The sequence below is a fragment of the Heptranchias perlo genome, chromosome 1 (genome assembly GCF_035084215.1).
Source record: "Heptranchias perlo isolate sHepPer1 chromosome 1, sHepPer1.hap1, whole genome shotgun sequence".
Classification (NCBI taxonomy): Eukaryota; Metazoa; Chordata; class Chondrichthyes; order Hexanchiformes; family Hexanchidae; genus Heptranchias; species Heptranchias perlo.
In genome coordinates this window covers 41212276-41233908 of record NC_090325.1, presented here as the reverse complement: position 1 = coordinate 41233908, position 21633 = coordinate 41212276, and the positions used below count along the sequence as shown (strand labels likewise).

Sequence of the window (21633 nt, the reverse complement as noted above, 5' to 3'; positions counted from 1 at the left end):
GATGCTGTGCCTCGCTGATGAGGTTCCTGGGAGGTATCATGAGCCGTGTGTGCAGGGGGTATCACTTGTCTGAGGAGCCAGCCCTTAAAGCTGTTTGGTGCAAGAAAGAGGGCCGGGATATTGGATTCCCTCAGAATGAACGAATCATGGCAGCTGCCAGGGAATCTGGCACACAGGTGATGAAATCTTTGCCAGAGGTCACAAACGAGCTGATTGTTGATGAACAGTCCTGGCTCATGTAGAGGTGCTCGGATTGCTATATGCGTGCAATCGATTGCACTCTGTGCACATGGGAAGCCAGCCACAGAGTAGAAACCCACTGCCCTCTCCGTCTGGTTGAGGTCGTCCATGGGGGAAGTTGATGTAGTGGGACGCCCTGCGAAACAAACTGTTGGCGACCTGCCTTATGTACTTGTGGGCAGACGACTGAGACACCCCGGCAACGTCATCAGTGGCACCCTGGAATGATCTGGAGGTGAAGAAGTTGGGGGCAGTGGTCACTTCAACTGCGACGGGTAATGAGATGCTGCCAGGCCCAGCCGGGAGCAGCTCGGCGTGAAGGAGGCTGCAGGTGTCTGACCAAGTGGCGACTCACTCCGTAGGCACTGCTCCTCAGCGAGGTCCAGGAAGCTCAGCCTCGGTCTGTAGACCCTCTGACGAGAGTAGTGCCTCCTGCGACGTCGGTCCCTCTGTTGTTCCCTCTCTGCTCTTGTGCAGGTGCCTGTGGCAAACCACTGTGTTGTGGCAGAAGTGCACGCCGTGCCTGGCGAGGATGGTGATGTTCCTCTTCCTCGGATGTACTGGCGAATGTAGCCATTGCGCTCCCCCATCCTGATGTCAGTTTGAGGGGGTTTAAAAAAAATAGGTAAATATGTGTGAACAGAATAATTCTAAGTGTGAACCAAGAATTTTCAGTCTAAAACAAAGATCTCCCAGCCAAAAATTTGTCTGAGAGAACTGAGTGCCCTGCTGCAATAACTCACCTTTTATCCCCATCCATCAAACAGGGATTTAAATGGCCAAGTGACTGCCAGCTGAAACCTGTCTAGTTTCCCATGGTGTGCTTCACGCAGCACAGGAAATAAATTGAGGCAGCATTGAAATTGCTTGCCAGCCTGATTAATGCAGATTTCAAGTACTTCAATTCTGGGTTTAAATATTGTCCTGCCAGCTTTAATTGCACCTGCACTTTGATGTTAAAATCGTGCCCAGAGAGTCTGTCCTGGATTGCCACATCTGCAGTAAATGTCTTCTGGCTTGAAACACTCCGGCTCAGAGTCTTTGAGCTGGAATGCAAGTTAGTGACACTCCGACACATAAGGGAGGGGGAGTTAGAGAAGGAGGACTCGCAGACATTGGTCCTATCCAACAGGTACGAGGTACTTGATAACTGTGAGGATAAGGATGAAGGCTGCATCGAGGATGCCCAGAATGCTAACCAGGGGACCATGGAGCATGAGGCCGTCCAAGGTCGGCAGGGGGGGGATCAGAATAGAAAGGTTATAATCATAGGGAATTCTATAATCAGGGGGATGGATAGCATCCTCTGCAGTCGCGACCAAGAGTCCAGGAGGGTGCGTTGCCTACCTGGTGCAAGGGTAAAGAATATCTCGGAGCAAGTGGAGAGGAACTTGGAAAGGGAGGGGGAGGATCCAGTTATTGTGGTCCATGTAGGCACCAACGGCATAAGGAAGAACAAAGAGGAGGTGCTGCTAAGGGAATATCAGAAGCTAGAAACTAAAGAGCAGAACCTCACGGGCGGTAATCTCAGATTTACTACCATGTGCTAATTGGAATAGGGAAAGGCAGGTCAGAAAGATGAATGCATGGCTGAAAGAGTGATGTGGGAAGGAGGAGTTCCATTTCATGGGACACGGGCACCAGTACTGGGGCAGGAAGGTGCTGTACCACTGGGAAGCACTGCACCTGAACCAGAGTCCTAGCAGAAAGGATAAATAGGGTAGTGCATTAGGCTTTAAACTAGCAAGATGGGAGGCGGGGGTGGGGAAGTGATCTGGTAGCAATGACAAAAGCTTAAAGATAAAAGGAACAGGCGATGAGTGTAAAGGTCAGACCAGCGTAAGGAATAAATATAATAAAATGGTCAAGGAATAAATACAGTTTTAAAACAGAAGTATAAAAAGGACTGTTAAAAATATTGAGTAAAAGCAACAACTATTGAAGATGAATTAAACTGCCAGTACAGCAATGCACACAGCACCCAAAATAAAACAGGTGAACTGGCGGCAATAATCTATAGTAGGAATAATTTAAATGTGGCTACGTAAACAAGACTGGCAACTAAATATTGCAGTCTGTAACATAATTAGTAAGGATAAGGAAGGAAGAAGGGGGGGGGGGTGGAGTAGCTGCCACTCCAACCCCTAATTAGAGATAGCAAAATGGCAGTAGAAAAAAGGGACATAACTAACAGAAGGATAGAAACAGAATCCATATGGATTCAAATAAAAAAGTAATCGATCACACTAATAGGGATATACTACAGACCACCTAATAGTGGAAAGGAGGTGGAGGAAGAAATATGTAAGCAAATATATGGAATGAGTAAAGGACATAGAATAATAATCATGGAAGATTTTAACTATCCCCAAATAAACTGGCAAGAAGAGGTGGGTAAATGGGTACAGGGAATTAAGTTTTTAACAGTGTGTGCAGGACTCCTTTCCTACCCTGTATGTAAAATGTCCAAGAGAAGAAGCACTGCTGGATCTAGTAATGGGAAATGAACCAGAACAGATAAGAGAAGTAAGCATAGGGGAACATTTAGGCAATAGCAATCACAACATATTAAGGCCATGATGTGGAGATGCCGGTGATGGACTGGGGTGGACAAATGTAAGGACTTGCACAACACCAGGTTATAGTCCAACAGTTTTATTTGAAATCACAAGCTTTCGGAGCTTTCCTCCTTCCACCTGACGAAAGGAGGCAAGTCTTAACATATTAAGGTTTAAGATAAAGATTGAGAAGTACATAACTTAGACAAAGACCAAAGTAATAAATTGGGGGAAAAATGGTTTTCAGGGGATGAAAATGGAACTGGGGAAAATAAACTGGAAAAATCTACTGATAAAGAAATAGAACAGCAGTGGGAAACATTTAAAATGGTGATGGAGAGTCCAGGAGAAATATATCCCACTAAAAAGCAAGAACAAATTAGCCAGTAATGACACATCATGAATGAAGAAATAAGGGCAAAATTGAAATTAAAGAAAAAGGCATACACTAAGTACATAGGAGAGGATGACAAAAGGTAATAGAAAAAGGTCAGGAAAGAAGCCAAAAAAAAGCAATTAGGAAGCAAAAGACAAACTACAAAATTAAGTTACCAAAGGAATATAAAATGAAATACTAAAGTATTCTACAGACACATAAATAACAAAATAAAAATCAGGATAGGGATAGGGCCACTAAGGGAGACACACGATAAACTCACAGGTAATGACAGCAAAATGGCAGAAATATTAAATAATTACTTTGCCTCAGTATTTACCAGGGAGACTAACATTAAAAGAAGAGATTTAAAAAAGAAGAGATTTAAAAAAATAAAGACATTTAAATAGAAAGGCGGGGAAAGATAACCAAAAAACTAAATCAAACTTGAGAGGATGAAACCCCTGATCTGGATGGATTGCATCCACGCATATTAAAAGAAGTTAGGGAAGGGATAGTATAAGAAAATAGAAGGAGGAGTAGGCCAAACAGCCCCTCGAGCCTGCTCTACCATTCAATAAGATCATGGCTGATTACATACATACTTTCAAGTAACTGAAGGTTGGATTTTCAAAAGGCCTTCAATAAAAAAGGTACCACATAGTAGACTCATGACTAAGGTCAGAGCACATGGAGTAGATTGTAGTAGATTGTTTTCTGTTTTGTAGCCAGCTTGCTAACCAGAGAGTAGGGGTTAAAGGTAGTTACTCAGCTTGTACTGCCATCTCTTGTTTTTATTTATTTAATCAGTAGTTTATTTCTAGGACTAATAGAATCAATTGACATCTAGATTATATTTAGTAAATGGATTTGGCTTCATTTCAAAATAATTAGTAAGTACTTAGTCTTTTTTAAAATTTTATGTATTTTTTATTTAAGTTTTAAAAGTTGATAGATTAATTTATAGTCCCTTTGTTTAAATCACATTGCACTTAATTCCCACACTCACCAAATTCCCAGCTGAAAGTCCTCACTCTGTTACCAAGTCATTCTCTGTCCTTACCAACCTCTGTGCTCAAACTGTACACTTTTGTGAAGATCTTTGTACTATATACCATTCTAACGCACCTTAATTACAACTGGTTAGTCAACTTCCAGTCACAATAATTAAACCTAGTCAGGAACCTACTTACAGCTGATTGTTAACTATTAACTGCCACTGATTTGCAGCTCTGTAAAATTAGTAAACTAAGTTTCAACTAAGTTAAACTTCAGTTTGATAAAAATAAAACACACTACTTACCAGTGAATTCCCACACTCACCAAATTCCCAGTTAAAAGTCCTCACTCTATTAATGGTTCACTCTCTGTCTTTACCAACCTCTGTGCTGGTTTTCAGAAGTCATTCGGTGGAATTCCACATCTAAGGCTTTTAAAGAATATAAAAGTGCACAAATTCAATAGCAATTTAGTTCACTGGATTGAAAATTGCATTTACAATAAAAAGTAGAAGCAGAACGAAATGGTGCAGTGAGTTAAACACTGATCTTTAACCTCGTAAATTGTCCCAATTTCAGCACTAACTGACAATCTCACTCAGTGAGGCCACAGAACAACCTGCTGTGTGATTATAGAAACAGTGCCATATTGGGTGCAGTAATTGGTGCTTTTCTGAGATTTCTGCTGAGGCACATTGATAGGGCAAAGTAAAGGAGGTCACTTTACATCTCCACATGGATTACCCTATATTCATACATTTTTTATGCTATGCAGACCTGGGAATGGTACCTGAAATACAAAGGTCCATTCCTCAGCATCCCTCACCTTGGTGAGCATAATTTCCATTTAATTTTAAGATGAAAGCAGCAGATGATGAGCAGTGAAGAAAGCCATGACTTAATGGCCGTGATAAGGGGAATTCTAAAGGGCTATGTTCCAGATCCGTTGCTGCTTATAATAAAATTATATGGATGAGAGCACTTCCAGTAATATAACATTTGTTTTTCATATCAAGCTATTAAGTCAGGTAAACAGTATGAGGGAAATAGAAACCATTCAAAATAATCTATGCAAATTATGTACCCGTCCTTGCAAATAGTGAGTGGAATCCATTTTAGAAAAATATAAGGTATAAAAAATGTGGAACATCTGTACACAATAAATGGATGAAGACATTGATAAACAGCAAACAGATTTGGATGTGATTATTGATCGTTCAGTGAAAGTATCCGGTAAATGGGAAACTGTTAATAAAAACAGTAATCAAGTATCAACCCATTTAGTCAGTGGGACCCTGATGCTCTTGAGGTCACTAAGTTTCAGCTCCTTCTCCTCAGCCTTGAGTTTATTACATAGAATTAATTGGAAATTATAGCACAGAAACTGGTCATTCAGCCTAACTGGTCTATGTCGGTGTTTATGCACCAGATGAACCTCCTCCAGCCCTACTTCATCTGACCCTATCAGTTTGCGCTGACACTCCTACTCATCAACACTCACAGTTATCATCAACGTTCAGGATGTGTTGCTCCTTTACCTCCTCTATTTTAAGCATCTCTAACTAATATGCATGTTCCTTGCCCTTTTGCTCTGCAGCCAATCAGGCTACTTATAGCTTTTTATTCTCATCTCTCTGTGCCCTTGGCAACTTCAAATAATACTACTTCCTTCTGCCTGTTTAATTTGATTTCAGCCAATTGGTCCGTATGTGATAATAATATCTTACCATTGCCACCAATTGCTACGATTCCAGCTCTAACCAGTTACTTTCTTTGTATCTAAGACAAAATTAAGCTCCAATGGGTAACCATGCTCACTCCCTGTGACCTGGAATGTGATTAGTGCACAAAGTAATCTGGGTTCACACTTCCTGGGCGAATAATAGACCTGTTTATTGTCTGCAATAATGTGTAAGATTTTACTCTATGCATCCACGTCACTTTATTAATAGATACGTTATTCATAGATGAGGACTGATTCCTGATGGTGGCCGGCACTTTCAGGGAGCACTGATCAGGAAATCATGGGTCCACTGGCCTGATTTTTCATCCATTCAATTTAATAGATGGTGGACTTTTCTCCAATCCAAATAATGAATAGGCAGGATATCAGAAATGTAATTTTATCAAAAACCTATACTTCTCGCACTCTTTCATCTACATTCTTTTCCATTGATAAGACATTCTGAGTCTAAGGCAATTATTGGTGCAGTGGGCAGCCAGTACATTGCACATACACCAAGGACTGTCAAAGAACACCTGGAGGTTTGGCTAAACTAAGATTGGTTGAATGGACTGTTATATTGATGTGGAGATGCCGGTGATGGACTGGGATTGACAATTGTAAACAATTTTACAACAACAAGTTATAGTCCAACGATTATATTGACTAATTGCCAATTGATCCTTGTAAAATGATCCTTGTTATATTGACTAATTGCCAATTGATCCTTGTAAAATATTTCTTGTATGAGTCAATAGGGGTGAAATTTGTCTTGGGCGGTTTCGTAAAACGGGCGACATGTCTTGCCCCCCACTTGAGGAGGAGTCCTCGGCCACTGGCGAGGCTGGACAAAATGTCCTGCAGGGTTTTTGTGAATCTTACCCTCCTTTTCCCTTCCACCTCCAGCATCACCCTACACACACTGCATGACCAAGTGTAGCTGCTTTCAGCAGTCATTCATCTCTCTCTGCTTACCCTTGACACTGACTGTCCCTCTTTACCATTTCAGGTCCAGAAGCTATACAGGGACCTGGGCGAGAAGAGGAACAGGAGGGCAGCAGAATACGAAATGAAGTGTCACTCGACCATACCCTTGCAGGAACCAGCTCGGATACTGGCACTCCACGTAGATCAGAGGGTCAATTAGACTGGTCTGTACAGGGAGATGCGCCCAGCACTAGTGCACTGGAACAAGGATGTGGGGATCGGATGGCCCAGGAAGCAGCTCGTAGCGGGGTGGAGGGGAGCTCGCATCTGAGTCCTGCTGCGGAGAGCACAGATGATGACTTTGACAGCACAGATTATAGAAGAAGACCGATGGCTGTACCGCAGGAATGTTTAGGTGCAGTGGGTTGCCTGGCAGCGAGCCTTTGCACACTGGCACAGGATATGGAGGTGTCCAACTTCACCCAGGGTGGGGTCCTCACGCGGGGCATCGCAACACAGCTGTCAACCAGGGAGCAAATGGTCAGCTCTGTGAACACTGCAGGAGGACCCACAGCTAAGGAGCCTCTGGTGGCAGCTCTGACAGCCTTACTGGAAGCTCACACCACTGCCATTTCCTCTGGCTTTTAAGACATGAGGAACACAATGAGTAAAGTGAGGCTTTGAGAGTCTCACTTTACTCTTCCACTCAGACAGTGCAGTGGGAGTGCTGTGGCTCAGCCCCTTGAGAGTGCCGGTGCACCTTGGGAGCGGCACGTGTTGTCCTCTCTCAGCACCGCAGCATCCCTGCTACCCCGCCAGCTTCTCAGCCAGTGCCTTGTTGGTGTCAAGCAGCCAGCGAGGCCAGACTGCCCCAGTTGCTGCCGACTTGTAGCAGTCTGCAGTCATTCCCTCTGCACCCAAAACTCCTCGAGCTCGTCCACCATCGCCATCTCAAGTGCCCTCAGTGGAAGTCCAGCAGACGTCCACCTCCCAAGCTCCAACCCCGTGGAAACCACCTCATAGGAGCACCAGAATAGGGAAAGGAGCTGAGAGGTCAGGCTCCAGGGCTTTGCACAAGGGTGATTTGTAGTTGTCTATTGTCAATTTTGTGCAATAATGAAACAAAGAATGAACTCTACAACTCTACTTAGTATTGCTGGTCTTCTGTTTACTGTGTTGATGGTTTGACTTTTATACTGAGGGTAAAGTGAGACCGAAGAAGATTTGTACTTTGAGAGCATTAATCTGGTGAGATGGGAGCAGGGAATGTTGGTGCATTGCGGAGGGAAGGGATTATTCAGGTGAACCTCTCCTCGATGAATTACTGCATGACAGCTCTGGCAGGCGGCGAATTTGGTCGCCCTCGCTCTTTTTCATCATCCTCACCATCTTCCTGTTCCTGCACTTCTTCCTCCCCAGATGGTTCCAAGGGGTGGCCCCTTTTGGAGGGAAATGTTACAGAGCATGCAGCAAATGACCATGAATTTGAAGACTTGATCTGGGCAGATTGGGAATTCAGACACAGGCCTTTATGATTTTTCATCCATTAAGATTGCCCCTTATATATATTGTACCAATAAGCTTTTCTGTTTTTCTATCTACAGTCGAGGTTGGGGCTTCTGTCTCAATGATCCACCAACTAAACAGGAATTAATGGTTCCCACCATAGCTCCAGGAGTAGTGTATGATGTTCATCATCAATGTCAGCTCCAATATGGACCCAACTCTACCTTCTGTGAGGAAATGGATGTAAGTTACTATCTGTAAATAAAAATGGGAGTGGCAGGTTTCAGTGGACATGTTTATGGCATCATATTGAACCCCATCATCAATGTGCAACTGCTGAATGCAGCAACAAGATTTTTTTCTTTTCTTGACGGCTGCTCACAATGGTGCAATTTGGAGAAATAAGAGCCATGCCCCATCCTATTATGAACTGAAATAAATATTTAATTATAGCATTGAGAAGTCTCACACCACAACATCTTTACATAAATTGATTTGTAGAAATTTTAATTGCTGTTGTTGGTTTGAGGGAAACCAATACCAATTGACATAAAGGTTAATTGTTTGCTAATTCTTGCTAAGTGTCAATTGTGATAACCAGAAAACAAGCAGTAAACAAATCAGCTACTAGAGTGTTTTTCCAGAGCCAGGTAGCTCCAGATAAGCTCCCAGTCTGCTCCAAAGTTCTGTGTCCCATTGAAATGAATGGATTCTAACTGGTACACAGGCTATACTTTCCTGTTGCAAGCATCTCCAAGCTGGTTCTGGAGAAATGGAAACTCAAAAGAGCAATTTTCAATGAATCCACATATTTGATAAAATTTTAATAAAATACAAAACAGAAAGGCAGGAAAAGATCAACTGGTCCATCAAGCTTGTCCCATGGGGCAACCTACACGTCCAATCAATGCCATCCCACATCCACAATTACACAATCTCCAGAAATAGATACATTTATCATTGTATATTTCCACTTAGACAAAAGGCTGCACTTTGAAGGTGAAGTACTTGGAGTATTGTGCACAGTTCTGGTCTCCATGTTATAGAAAGGATTAGAGAAGGTGTGGAAAAGATTCACAAGGATGATACCAGAACTGAGAGGATATCCTTATCAGGAAAGGCTGAACAGGCTGGGGCACTTTTCTCTAGAAAAGAGCAGGCTGAGGGGTGAACTGATAGAGATCTTTAAGATAATGATAAGGTTTGACAGGGTAGACATAGACAAAATGTTTCCACCTGTGGGACAGTCCAAAACTACAGGTCATCAATATAAAATAGTTGCTAATAAATCCAATAGGGAATTCAGGAGAAACCTTTTTACTCAAAGTGTGGTAAGAATGTGGAATGCGCTACCACAAGGAGTAATTGAGGCAAATAGCATAGATGCATTTAAGGGGAAGCTAGATAAGTACATGAGGGAGAAAGGAATAGAAGGGTATGTCCTGTTCCACCGGCAGGACAGACCCACCAGAGGTGACAGTACAGTGATATACAGTCAGGAGGGAGTGGCCCTGGGAGTCCTCAACATTGACTCTGGACCCAATGAAATCTTATGGCATCAGGTCAAATATGGGCAAAGAAACCTTCTGCTGATTACCACCCACCGCGCCCCCATAGCTAATGAACCAGTCCTCCTCCATGTTGAGCACCACTTGGAGGAAGCACTGAAGGTAGCAAGGGCACAGAATGTACTCTGGGTGGGGGACCTCAATGTTCATCATTGTGGCTCGGTAGCACCACTACTGACTGAGCTGGCCGAGTCCTAAAGGACACAGCAGCCAGACTGGGCCTGCGGCAGGTGGTGAGCGAACCAACTCGACGGATAAACCTACTTGACCTTGTCCTCACCATCTACCTGTCGCAGATGGATCTGTCCATGACAGTATTGGTAGGAGTGACCACCGCACAGTCCTCGTGGAGAGAAGACACGTCTTCAAGCTGTGGACACCATCCAATGTGTTGTGTGGCAAAACCACCATGCTAAATGGGATAGATTCAGAACAGATCTAGCAGCTGAAAACTGGGCATCCATGAGGCACTGTGGGCCATCAGCAGCAGCAGAATTGTATTCCAGCACAATCTGTAACCTCATGACCCGGCATATTCCTCACTCTACCATTACCAACAAGCCAGGGGATCAACCCTAGTTCAATGAGGAGTGTAGAAGAGCATGCCAGGAGTAGCACTAGGCATAACTAAAAATGAGGTGCCAACCTGGTGAAGCTACAACACAGGACTACATGCATGTTGAACAGAGGAAGCAACGTCCTAGAGACAGAGCTGAGTGATTTCAACCAATGGATCATATCAAAGCTCTGCAGTCCTGCCACATCCAGCCGTCAATGGTGGTGGACAATTAAACAACTAATGGGAGGAGGAGGCTCTGTGAACATCCCCATCCTCAATGATGGCGGAGTTCAGCACGTGAGTGCAAAAGACAAGGCTGAAGTGTTTGGAACCATCTTCAGCTAGAAGGGCCGAGTGGATGATCCATCTCGGCCTCCTCCAGATATCCCCACCATCTTCAGCCAATTCGATTCACTCCACGTGATATCAAGAAACGGCTGAGTGCACTGGATACAGCAAAGGCTATGGGCCCCGACAACATCCCGGCAGTAGTGCTGAAGACTTATGCTCCAGAACTAGCCGCGCCTCTAGCCAAACTGTTCCAGTGTAGCTACAACACTGGCATCTACCCAACAATGTGGAAAATTGCCCAGGTATGTCCTGTCCACAAAAAGCAGGACAAATCCAATCCGGCCAATTACTGCCCCATCAGTCTACTCTCAATCACCAGCAGAGTGATGGAAGGTGTCGTCGACAGTACCATCAAGCAGCACTTACTCACCAATAACCTGCTCACCGATGCTCAGTTTGGGTTCCGCCAGGACCACTCGGCTCCAGACCTCATTACAGCCTTGGTCCAAACATGGACAAAAGAGCTGAATTCTAGAGGTGAGGTGAGAGTGACTGCCCTTGACATCAGGCAACATTTGACCGATTGTGGCACCAAGGAGCCCCAGTAAAATTGAAGTCAATGGGAATCATGGGGAAAACTCTCCAGTGGCTGGAGTCATACCTAGCACAAAGGAAGATGGTGGTGGTTGTTGGAGGCCAATCATCTCAGCCCCAGGACATTGCTGCAGGAGTTCCTCAGGGCAGTGTCATAGGCACAACCATCTTCAGCTACTTCATCATTGACCTTCCCTCCATCATAAGGTCAGAAATGGGGATGTTTGCTGATGATTGCACAGTGTTCAGTTCCATTCACAAACCCTCAAATAATGCATGCAGCAAGTCCTGGACAACATCCAGGCTTGGGCTGATAAGTGGCAAGTAACATTCGCGCCAGACAAATACCAGGCAATGACCATCTCCAACAAGAGAGAGTCTAACCACCTCCCCTTGACATTCAACGGCATTACCATCACCGAATCCCCCACCATCAACCTACTTGGGTTCACCATTGACCAGAAATTTAACTGGACTAGTCACATAAATACTGTGACTACAAGAGCAGGTCAGAGGCTGGGTATTCTGTGGCAAGTCACTCACCTCCTGATTCCCCAAAGCCTTTCCACCATCTACAAGGCACAAGTCAGGAGTGTGATGGAATACTCTCCACTTGCCTGGATGAGTGTAGCTCCAACAACACTCAAGAAGCTCGACACCAACCAGGACAAAGCAGCACGTTTGATTGGCACCCTGACCACCACCCCAAACATTCGCTCCCTTCACCGTGGCTGCAGTGTGTACCATCTACAGGATGCACTGCAGCAACTCGCCAAGGCTTCTTCGACAGCACCTCCCAAACCTGCAACCTCTACCACCTAGAAGGACAAGGGCAGCAGGCACATGGGAACAACACCACCTGCACGTTCCCCTCCAAGTCACACAACATCCCGACTTGGAAGTATATCGCCGTTCCTTCATTGTCGCTGGGTCAAAATCCTGGAACTCCCTACCTACTAGCACTGTGGGAGAACTGTCACCACACGGACTGCAACGGTTCAAGAAGGCGGCTCACCACCACCTTCTAATGGCAATTAGGGATGGGCAATAAATGCTGGCCTTGCCTGCGACACTCACATCCCATGTTCGAATAATAAAAAAAGGTTTAGATGAAGTATGGAGCGAGGAGTCTCGTGTGGAGAATAAACACTGGCATAGACCAGTTTGGCCGAATGGCCTGTTGTTCACTTTGCTGTAGTTTCAATGTAACTCGATGTACTTCCTCTAACTTTAAGAGGAATCAATGGTAAAAGATAAATTTTAACCATATAACTTTTTCATTTTTCCCAAGTTATTTTGTTATTTTTTTTCCCCTTTGAAATCTCTGTATGCCAAAGCTCTTCATCAGGCAAAAAGATAGGGTAGTTACCCCTCCCAGGTTTATGCCAGTGTAGATGGACTTTGGAAAGCATGTATGGGTGACTTCAGGTGGCCGACACTCTGATGCTCCCTCCCTTTGGCACCTTCTCAAAATGACAAATTTGAGATCTGGAATTCATTGTGTAGCATATCACAAATACAATTGTATCTGAGAAGATGGTGGAGGGGTTTCTTCTTCATACAACTCAGTGCCTTTCTAGGTCACTTCAGAGGGCAGTTAAGAGTCAACCATGTTGGTGTGGGACTGGAGACACATTTAGGCCAGACTGTGTAAGGAGGGCAGGTTTCCTTCCCTAAAGATACAAGTGTATTCTTCCACGCTGTGATGCAATGATTGAAGCTCCAATGTGCTGATTTCAGGGAGTCTTGTGGTTTTGCTTGAATGTGATTTAATTCACACCAGATACTGAATAGCTGTTCATTTTCATTAGTGATCAAGCACTGGGGTTCCACTGTGGTCTGTTGGTAGGAATGCAGGGGAGGATGGAATTGAAGAAATGTGTCTGTATTCTGTAGCAGTCTATTTAGGCTTGTCTGCTGACTTATATTTTTGGGATGAGTTTTTGACTGAAGAGCACACAAATCTATGAGTTGCTGAGCTGAAACCCAAAGAAGGAAACTAGCAAAGGATAGCTAACTGTAATCAGTAAAAGTGACCATGAAGCTGTTAGATTGTTGTAAAGTCCCAATTGGTTCACTGATGTTCTTTCGGGAAGGAAACCTGCCCTCCTTACACAGTCTGGCCTAAATGTGTCTCCAGTCCCACACCAACATGGTTGACTCTTAACTGCCCTCTGAAGTGACCTAGAAAGGCACTGAGTTGTATGAAGAAGAAAACCCCCCACCATCTTCTCAGAGTAACTAAAGATGGACAATAAATGCTGTCTTTGCCAGCGACATCCACATCCTGAAATGAATGAAAAAATAAATCTTCTCTGCATCTCTGAGAGTGCCACCCCAACACCCTCTGTGATCTTAAAAGCATAAGAAACCATGGAATGAGGCATGGATATTTAACCTATCCAGTTCCTTCAATAAACCATGTATGATCCACCCTATCATGGACTGTACCTTATCCATTTAACCTGTTGAGGGAAAGTTCTGCCAGGATACTTACTAATCTGCAAAAGTAATCACGTGAAATAGAGATCCCCCTTTTCATTTTTGTGATTTCTCTCTATCTTCTCCAGCTGTGCAAAATACATTTGCCAATAACTGTAACATGAATGTCGATTTGATAATAGAAGGTGGTAATTCCTTACCAGATTGTTTGATGTCTCCATTGGGTCATGTCTCACTCGCTCATTATCTATCCCTGCAAATGTAGCACCACTTATTATCCTCCAAAACTCAAAATTTAAAAAATTAATGAGAGATCTTCATGATGGTTTCCATCATTACAGAGAAGGATAGCCTTGATTTACATGAGTGTTCTGAAACTTAATTATATCTGTGGGACTACAAGGCCAGTGAGATGAGGCCAAGGAGAAGAGTGGTTTGGGGAAAGGAGGGGAGAGAAGAGGATTTAAGTGGGAAAATGGGAACATAAAGAATGTATACTTGGATCTTCCATTGGGGAATTAAGCCTCAAACTTATGAGGGTTGTTAAATAAAAGGCCTCTGACTCTAATAGAAAATGCCTGATTGGTAACATCTTGAAAAAGGCCAAACTAATGTCCTTCAGATCATTAATGTAGTTTTCAAAGTGGTCTACTACACTTGGGTGGCACATGAACATTTGAAAGACAAACCCATTTACGGGAGGTAGAAAAGAGCAAATGTACAAATCTTGTTATACATCTACACGTCTCTGGATAGCATACAAAAACAAGTTCAATCTGCGAATATTTTTTTGATTTCTATGAAAGAAAGAAGAAGGAACTTGCATTTATATAGTGCCTTTCATGACCTCAGGATGTCCTAAAGTGCTTTACAGTCAATGAAGTTCTTCTTGAAGTGGAGTCATTCTTGTAATCGGCACCAGTCTATTGCCTACAATCTCCAGCCTTTAAAACCAAACCTTGATCTCATTAACTTCTTGATCAATTTGTCTACTGTCCTCCTTTTTTCAGCATTGGTACTGTCTTGAGTTATTAACCTTAGCTATTCACTGCAGTTTCTTCAAAAAAATGATGAATGTAATTGACTTTCACAGGTAGAGCATCCCAAGTTAGTAACAGGCAACAGATGAGTGTGTTATAAATTGAATAGCCAGGTGGTGAAGGATAGAATACTAGAGACTGGTCTTCTGCTGCTTCTAAGCCTTTATTCACAGAGATCCATACACCAGCACCACAACCTAGATAAGCTCTTACATATATGGATACATGAGAGTCCCCAATTGATACACACTGCCTGAATACAATTAACACTAATTGATATAAATCATACAATTAACAGATTCCCTTCTCTCTTTAAATAAAAAAAATAAACTTTGTATATACAATAGAAACAAAAATTTCAAAAATCAAAAACTTCCATACTTTGTACAATTTATACTATATTTTTTTATTCGTTCATGGGATGTGGGCGTCGCTGGCAAGGCCAGCATTTATTGCCCATCCCAAATTGTCCTTGAGAAGGCACTGGTGAGCCGCCTTCTTGAACCACTGCAGTGCGTGTGGTGAAGGTTCTCCCACAGTGCTGTTAGGGAGTTCCAGGATTTTGACCCAGCGATGATGAAGGAACGGCGATATATTTCCAAGTCAGGATGGTGTGAACTCGGAGGGGAACATGCAGGTGGTATTGGTCCCATGTGCCTGCTGCCCTTGTCCTTCTAGATGGTAGAGGTCGCGGGTTTGGGAGGTGCTATCGAAGAAGCCTTGGCGAGTTGCAGCAGTGCATCCTGTGGATGATACACACTGCAGCCACAATGCGCCGGTGGTGAAGAGAGTGAATGTTTAGGGTGGTGGATGGGGTGCCAATCAAACGGGCTGCTTTGTCCTGGTTGGTGTCGAGCTTCTTGAATGTTGTTGGAGCTGCACTCATCCAGGCAAGTGGAGAGTATTCCATCACACTCCTGACTTGTGCCTTGTAGATGGTAGAAAGGCTTTGGGGAGTCAGGAGGTAAGTCACTCGCTGCAGGATACCCAGCCTCTGACCTGCTCTTGTGGCCACAGTAGGTATGTGGCTGGTCCAGTTAAGTTCCTGGTCATTGGTGACCCCCAGGATGTTGATGGTGGGGGATTCGGCGATGGTAATGCCGTTGAATGTCAAGGGGAGGTGGTTAGACTCTCTCTTGTTGGAGATGATCATTGCCTGGCACCTGTCTGGCACGAATGTCACTTGCCACTTATCAGCCCAAGCCTGAATGTTGTCCAGGTCTTGCTGCATGCGGGCACAGAATACTTCATTATCTGAGGGTTTGTGAATGGAACTGAACACTGTGCAATCATCAGCGAACATCCCCATTTCTGACCTTATGATGGAGGGAAGGTCATTGATGAAGCAACTCAAGATGGTTGGGCCTAGGACACTGCCCTGAGGAACTCCTGCAGCAATGCCCTGGGGCTGAGATGATTGGCCTCCAACAACCACATACATCTTCCTTTGTGCTAGGTATGACTCCAGCCATTGGAGAGTTTTCTCCCTGATTCCCATTGACTTAAATTTTACTAGGGCTCCTTGGTGCCACGCTCGGTCAAATGCTGCCTTGGTGTCAAGTGCAGTTACTCTCACCTCTCCTCTGGAATTCAGCTCTTTTGTCCATGTTTGGACTAAGGCTGTAATGAGGTCTGGAGCCGAGTGGTCCTGGCGGAACCCAAACTGCATCGGTAAGCAGGTTATTGGTGAGTAAGTGCCGCTTGATAGCACTGTTAACGACACCTTCCATCACTTTGCTGATGATTGAGAGTAGACTGATGGGGCATTAATTGGCCGGATTGGATTTGTCCTGTTTTTTGTGGACAGGACATACCTGGGCAATTTTCCACCTTGTTGGGTAGATGCCAGAGTTGTAGCTGACCTGGAACAGTTTGGCTAGAGGCGCGGCTAGTTCTGGAGCACAAGTCTTCAGCACTACAGCCGGGATGTTGTCGGGGCCCATAGCCTTTGTTGTATCCGATGCACTCAGCCGTTTCTTGATATCACTTGGAGTGAATTGAATTGGTTGAAGACTGACTTCTGTGATAGTGGGATATCAGGAGGAGGCTGAGATGGATCACCCACTCGGCACTTCTTGCTGAAGGTGGCTGCAAACGCTTCAGCCTTGTTTTTTGCAATCACGTGCATTACATTGTGAGATGGCCCTTCTCCAGGACCCCTAATAATTTCTTTGTACATGTATTTACATAAGAACATAAGAAATAGAGCAGGAGTAGGCCAATCAGCCCCTCGAGCCTGCTCCGCCATTCAATAAGATCATGGCTGATCTGATCCTAACCTCAAATCTAAATTCATGTCCAATTTCTTTTAGTGAAACAATCTGACTGTTGATGGTTTGAATCCACCCATTAAATTTTAGAGATTTCCTTTCTCGCCAGCATTTGTTTCAAGCCAGCAAGGTCAATCTGTAATCTTTTCTCACTCTGTGTCACTGCGGAAGGCCTCATTTGTTCCATGAAGGCTGAAGGGAATGATTTTTTCCCCAGGATTTTTTTTTAAGGCAGCAAACATTTGATCCAACAGAGTTTCCTTTTCCGAGAACTGGACACCAGTTAGGACCAATTGCCTAACCATATGAGACACCTTGGCACAATCTAGTAATTTAAACACTAGTACCAATCCAGGGATTCCCAATTTGAACTTTGTCCACCATTTGTGCAACTTGTTAAAGTCCATGATATAATCTTCCATTGAACGATCGTCCGTTTTCTGAAATCTATCAAATGCTGACCAGGCCTCAAAGGCACTTAACAGGTCATCTTTCTTGTAAATTTGATCCAGAAATTCTATTGGAAAGACAAAATCTTAATCATTATCCAAAAGATCTGCATCCATCTCAGAAAATAACTTACTTCTGATTTTACTTTGTTTGGGAAGCGACAACATCAAGGCCATGCCTTGTTTTCTCTTTGACAGAATAGTAACCTGTGTCCATATATCAACCTCATTCTTCCACTGGTTATATGGTTCAAACTCCGAGAACATTGGAGGGAAATCGTACTTCAACGATTTAAACTTGCTTTCTTCCATTTTCCAAAATGGCCATTAGGCTTTCAAATTTTGTTTTATGTCCAAAAAAGAAAATCGTAGTTTCCAACCTCTACCTTTAGGTAACCATTCCCTGCTACCATGTTATAAATTGGATAGCCAGGTGGTGAAGGATAGAATACTGGAGCCTGATCTTCAGTTGCTTCCAAGCCTTTATTCACAGAGATCCACATACCAACACCATACCCAAGCTAAGCTCTCATATATATGGATACATGAGAGTCCCCAATTGATACACACCACCTGAATGCAATTAACACTAATTGATATAAATCATACAATTAACATGGTGCGAAGTTACTGGAGAATAATCACAAAAATGAACTTTCTTCATGAAATGATGTAAGCAAATAGATGACTTTGGGCTGGATTCTCCTCCCTGGTCCTACCCAAAAAGGTGATATGGTAGCCAAGAATTAGGCATAATGGTGAGGCCTGCCACTACTTCAGTACCATGAACTGGATTTCCCACCCCTTGCCTGAGCTGGGACTGCTGCTGGCTACAACTTCCTTGCGCGCCGCTTGCCAGTGGCGACAGCAGCAAATGGGTGCGGAGCCTGGCGTCCAGGGTTGGGGTTCCTGATGGGTTTTCCTGGTGTTCGCTCCAGTTAAAGCCACTTCTCAGGACTACCATGTGGAAAGTTGAGGTAGGTCTGAGAAGCGGTGATAATGGCCCTGAAGTCCTCCAATGGAGAGAGAGGTCCTTGTAGCAGCATCCTTTTCCGGGGACTGGTGGGCTCCTTCTCGGTGGCAGGAATACTACTGGGAGCCCACGAGACACCTTCAGTGACCTCTGACCCAGGAAATGGGTCAGGGTTGGAGTGGAGTCAGAGGGCAGGTGGAGGTCCTGCTCTGCTGGACCTCTGCCCGAAGAAGAGAATCCAACCCTTTTTGTCCAAGTACTGTAACTTTCTGGAAAACTGAAGAGATATCATCACCAGTACTCCAGTATCACAATAGATCTTGAGATTGAGATAAAATTGGCCAAAATTGCAAGGCATACTAAGTTAAAATACAAGATCCCACTAATGAAGCTGAGGATGCTCTATAGATTTCCTAAAGCTCTATAACAATATATTTAAAAGAATTGGAATGATAGAATTGGCCAAGTATTGGAGGAGGTTCCCTGAAGGTCCAAATGTTCCTGATAAGAGTAATCTCATTCACAGAAAATCATTTTGAATTTTTAGTGCTGTTGATTAAATGAAAAGCAGCTTTTATCTTCGCTTAAATTGAAATGTGCTTAAGTTGAAATGACTTAAATTTATTCTTCCGGGTAAATCACCATTAATTTGCTCAGCAGTTATTCAATACTGCATCTACAATGATTAAGGATTATTGATTAAGGAGAATATTGCAGTGCTGGAGAGAGAGGATGTCCTGGAGGGGTCAAGGACAGAATCTATTTGGTTAAAGTTAAGAAAGAATAGAGTTGCCATTACACTACCGGATGTATTCTATAGGCCACCAACTAGTGGGAAGGATAGAGAGGAGCAAATTTGCAGAGAAATTACAGAGAGTTGCAAAGGCTATAGAGTAGTGATAATGGGGGACTTCAACTATCCTAATATAGACTGGGATAATAACAATAATAGGGGCAAAGAGGGGGAGGAATTTTTGAAATGTGTTCAGGATAACTTTCATGACCAATACGTTTCCGGCCCAACGAGGAAGGAGGCATTGCTGGACTTCGTCCTAGGAAATGAGGCGGGCCAAGTGGATCAAGTGTCAGTGGGGGAGCATATACGGAGCAGCGATCATAGTATCATAAGGTTTAGAATAGCTATGAAAAAGGACACGGATCACTTTAAAGTAAAAATACTCAATTGGAGAAGGGCCAATTTCAGTGGGCTGAGAACAAATCAGGCCCAGGTAAATTGGAATCAAAGATTGGCAGGCAAAACTGTAATTGGACAATGGGCGGCCTATATGGAGGAGATGATTCGGGTATAGTCTAGTTACATTCCCACGAGGCAGAAAGGTAGGGCAACTAAAGCCAGAGCTCCCTGGATGACAAAAGAGATAGAGAGTAAGATGAAGGGGAAAAAAGGGCATATGACAGATGTCAGGTTGATACAAGTGAAAACCAGGCAAAATTTAGGAAGTTCAGAGGTGAAGTGAAAAAGGAAATAAGAGGGGCAAACAAAGGGTATGAGAATAGACTGGCGGCCATCATAAAAGGGAATTCAAAAGTCTCCGACAGGCATGTAAACAGTAAACTGGTAGCAAGAGGAGAGGTGGGGCTGATTAGGGACCATAAAGGAGATATACTACTGGAGGCAGAGGGCATGGCCGAGGTTTTAAATGAGTACTTTGCATCTGTCTATACCAAGGAAGAATATGCTGCCAGAGTCTCAGTAATCTGGGACAGAATTAACAGTCACTTGGACAAGTGTGGATTGATTAGAGAAAGCCAGCACGGATTTGTTAAAGGCAAATCTTGTTGACCAACTTGACATGAGTTTTTTGATGAGGTAACAGAGAGGGTCAATGAGGGCAATGCAGTTGATGTGTTGTGTATGGACTTTTAAAAGGCGTTTGATAAAGTGTCGCATGGTTGACTTGTCATCAAGATTGCGGTCCATGGAATAAAGGGGGCAGTAGCAGTATGAATACAGAATTGGCTAAGTGACAGGAAACAGAGAGTAGTGGTGAACAGCTGTTTTTTGGACCGGAGGGAGGTATACAGTGATGTTCCCCAGGGGTCGGTGCTGGGACCACTGCTTTTCTTGATATATATTAATGACTTGGACTTGGGTGTACAGGCACAATTTCCAAATTTGCTGATGACACAAAACTTGGAAGGGTAGTAAACAGTGAGGAGGATAGTAATAGGCTTCAGGAGGATATAGACAGGCTGGTGAAATGGGTGGACACGTGGCAGATGAAATTTAACACAGAAAAATGCGAAGTGACACATTTCAGTAGGAAGAACGAGAAGAGGCAATATAAACTAGAGGGCACAATTCTAAAAGGGGTACAGGAACAGGGAGATCTGGGGATATATGAGCACAAATCGTTGACGGTGGCAGGGCAGGTTGAGAAAGCAGTTAAAAAAGCATACGGGATCCTGGGCTTTATAAATAGACATGATGTGGAGATGCCGGTGATGGACTGGGGTTGACAAATGTAAGTAATCTTACAACACCAGGTTATAGTCCAACTGTTTTATTTGAAAATCACAAGCTTTTGGAGGCTTTCTCCTTCGTCAGGTGAGCAAGTGTGGGATTCCATGGAAGGTTACCGCATTTATAGTCAGAGAACAATACCTGGTGATTACAGATAATCTTTCCAACTGCCCGTTGTCAAGGCAATCAAAGTGTTCAGACAGAGTGATGTTACCTACAGGACCACCGAATACACAAACGGCCAGAACACAAAACAGAGAGAGAGAGGGAGAGAAACATCCGAAAAGACGAGAAAGACAGAGAATGACCCGTTGTGTTAAAAACAGATAACTTTTTTTCGCTGGTGGGGTTATGTGTAGCGTGACATGAACCCAAGATCCCGGTTGAGGCCGTCCTCATGGGTGTGGAACTTGGCTATCAATTTCTGTTCGACGATTTTGCGTTGTCGTGTGTCTTGAAGGCCGCCTTGGAGAACGCTTTCGGATGTTTCTCTCCCTCTCATGTAACTGTCCAAATGCTTTTTAAAAGACAAAATTGTACCCGCCTCTACTACTGCCTCTGGCAGCTCGTTCCAGACACTCACCACCCTTTGAGTGAAAAAATTGCCCCTCTGGACCCTTTTGTATCTCTCCCC

General features: G+C 43.8%; 1 protein-coding gene across 1 annotated transcript in view; it reads left to right on the top strand.

The window, feature by feature from the left end:
- LOC137323130 (A disintegrin and metalloproteinase with thrombospondin motifs 12-like) overlaps positions 1–21633 on the top strand; it is a 556042-nt gene that overhangs the window by 219616 nt on the left and 314793 nt on the right. The window contains exon 11 of the mRNA XM_067986912.1: positions 8427–8571. Coding sequence (XP_067843013.1) covers positions 8427–8571 — 145 coding nt within the window. The remainder of the gene's footprint in view (positions 1–8426; positions 8572–21633) is intronic.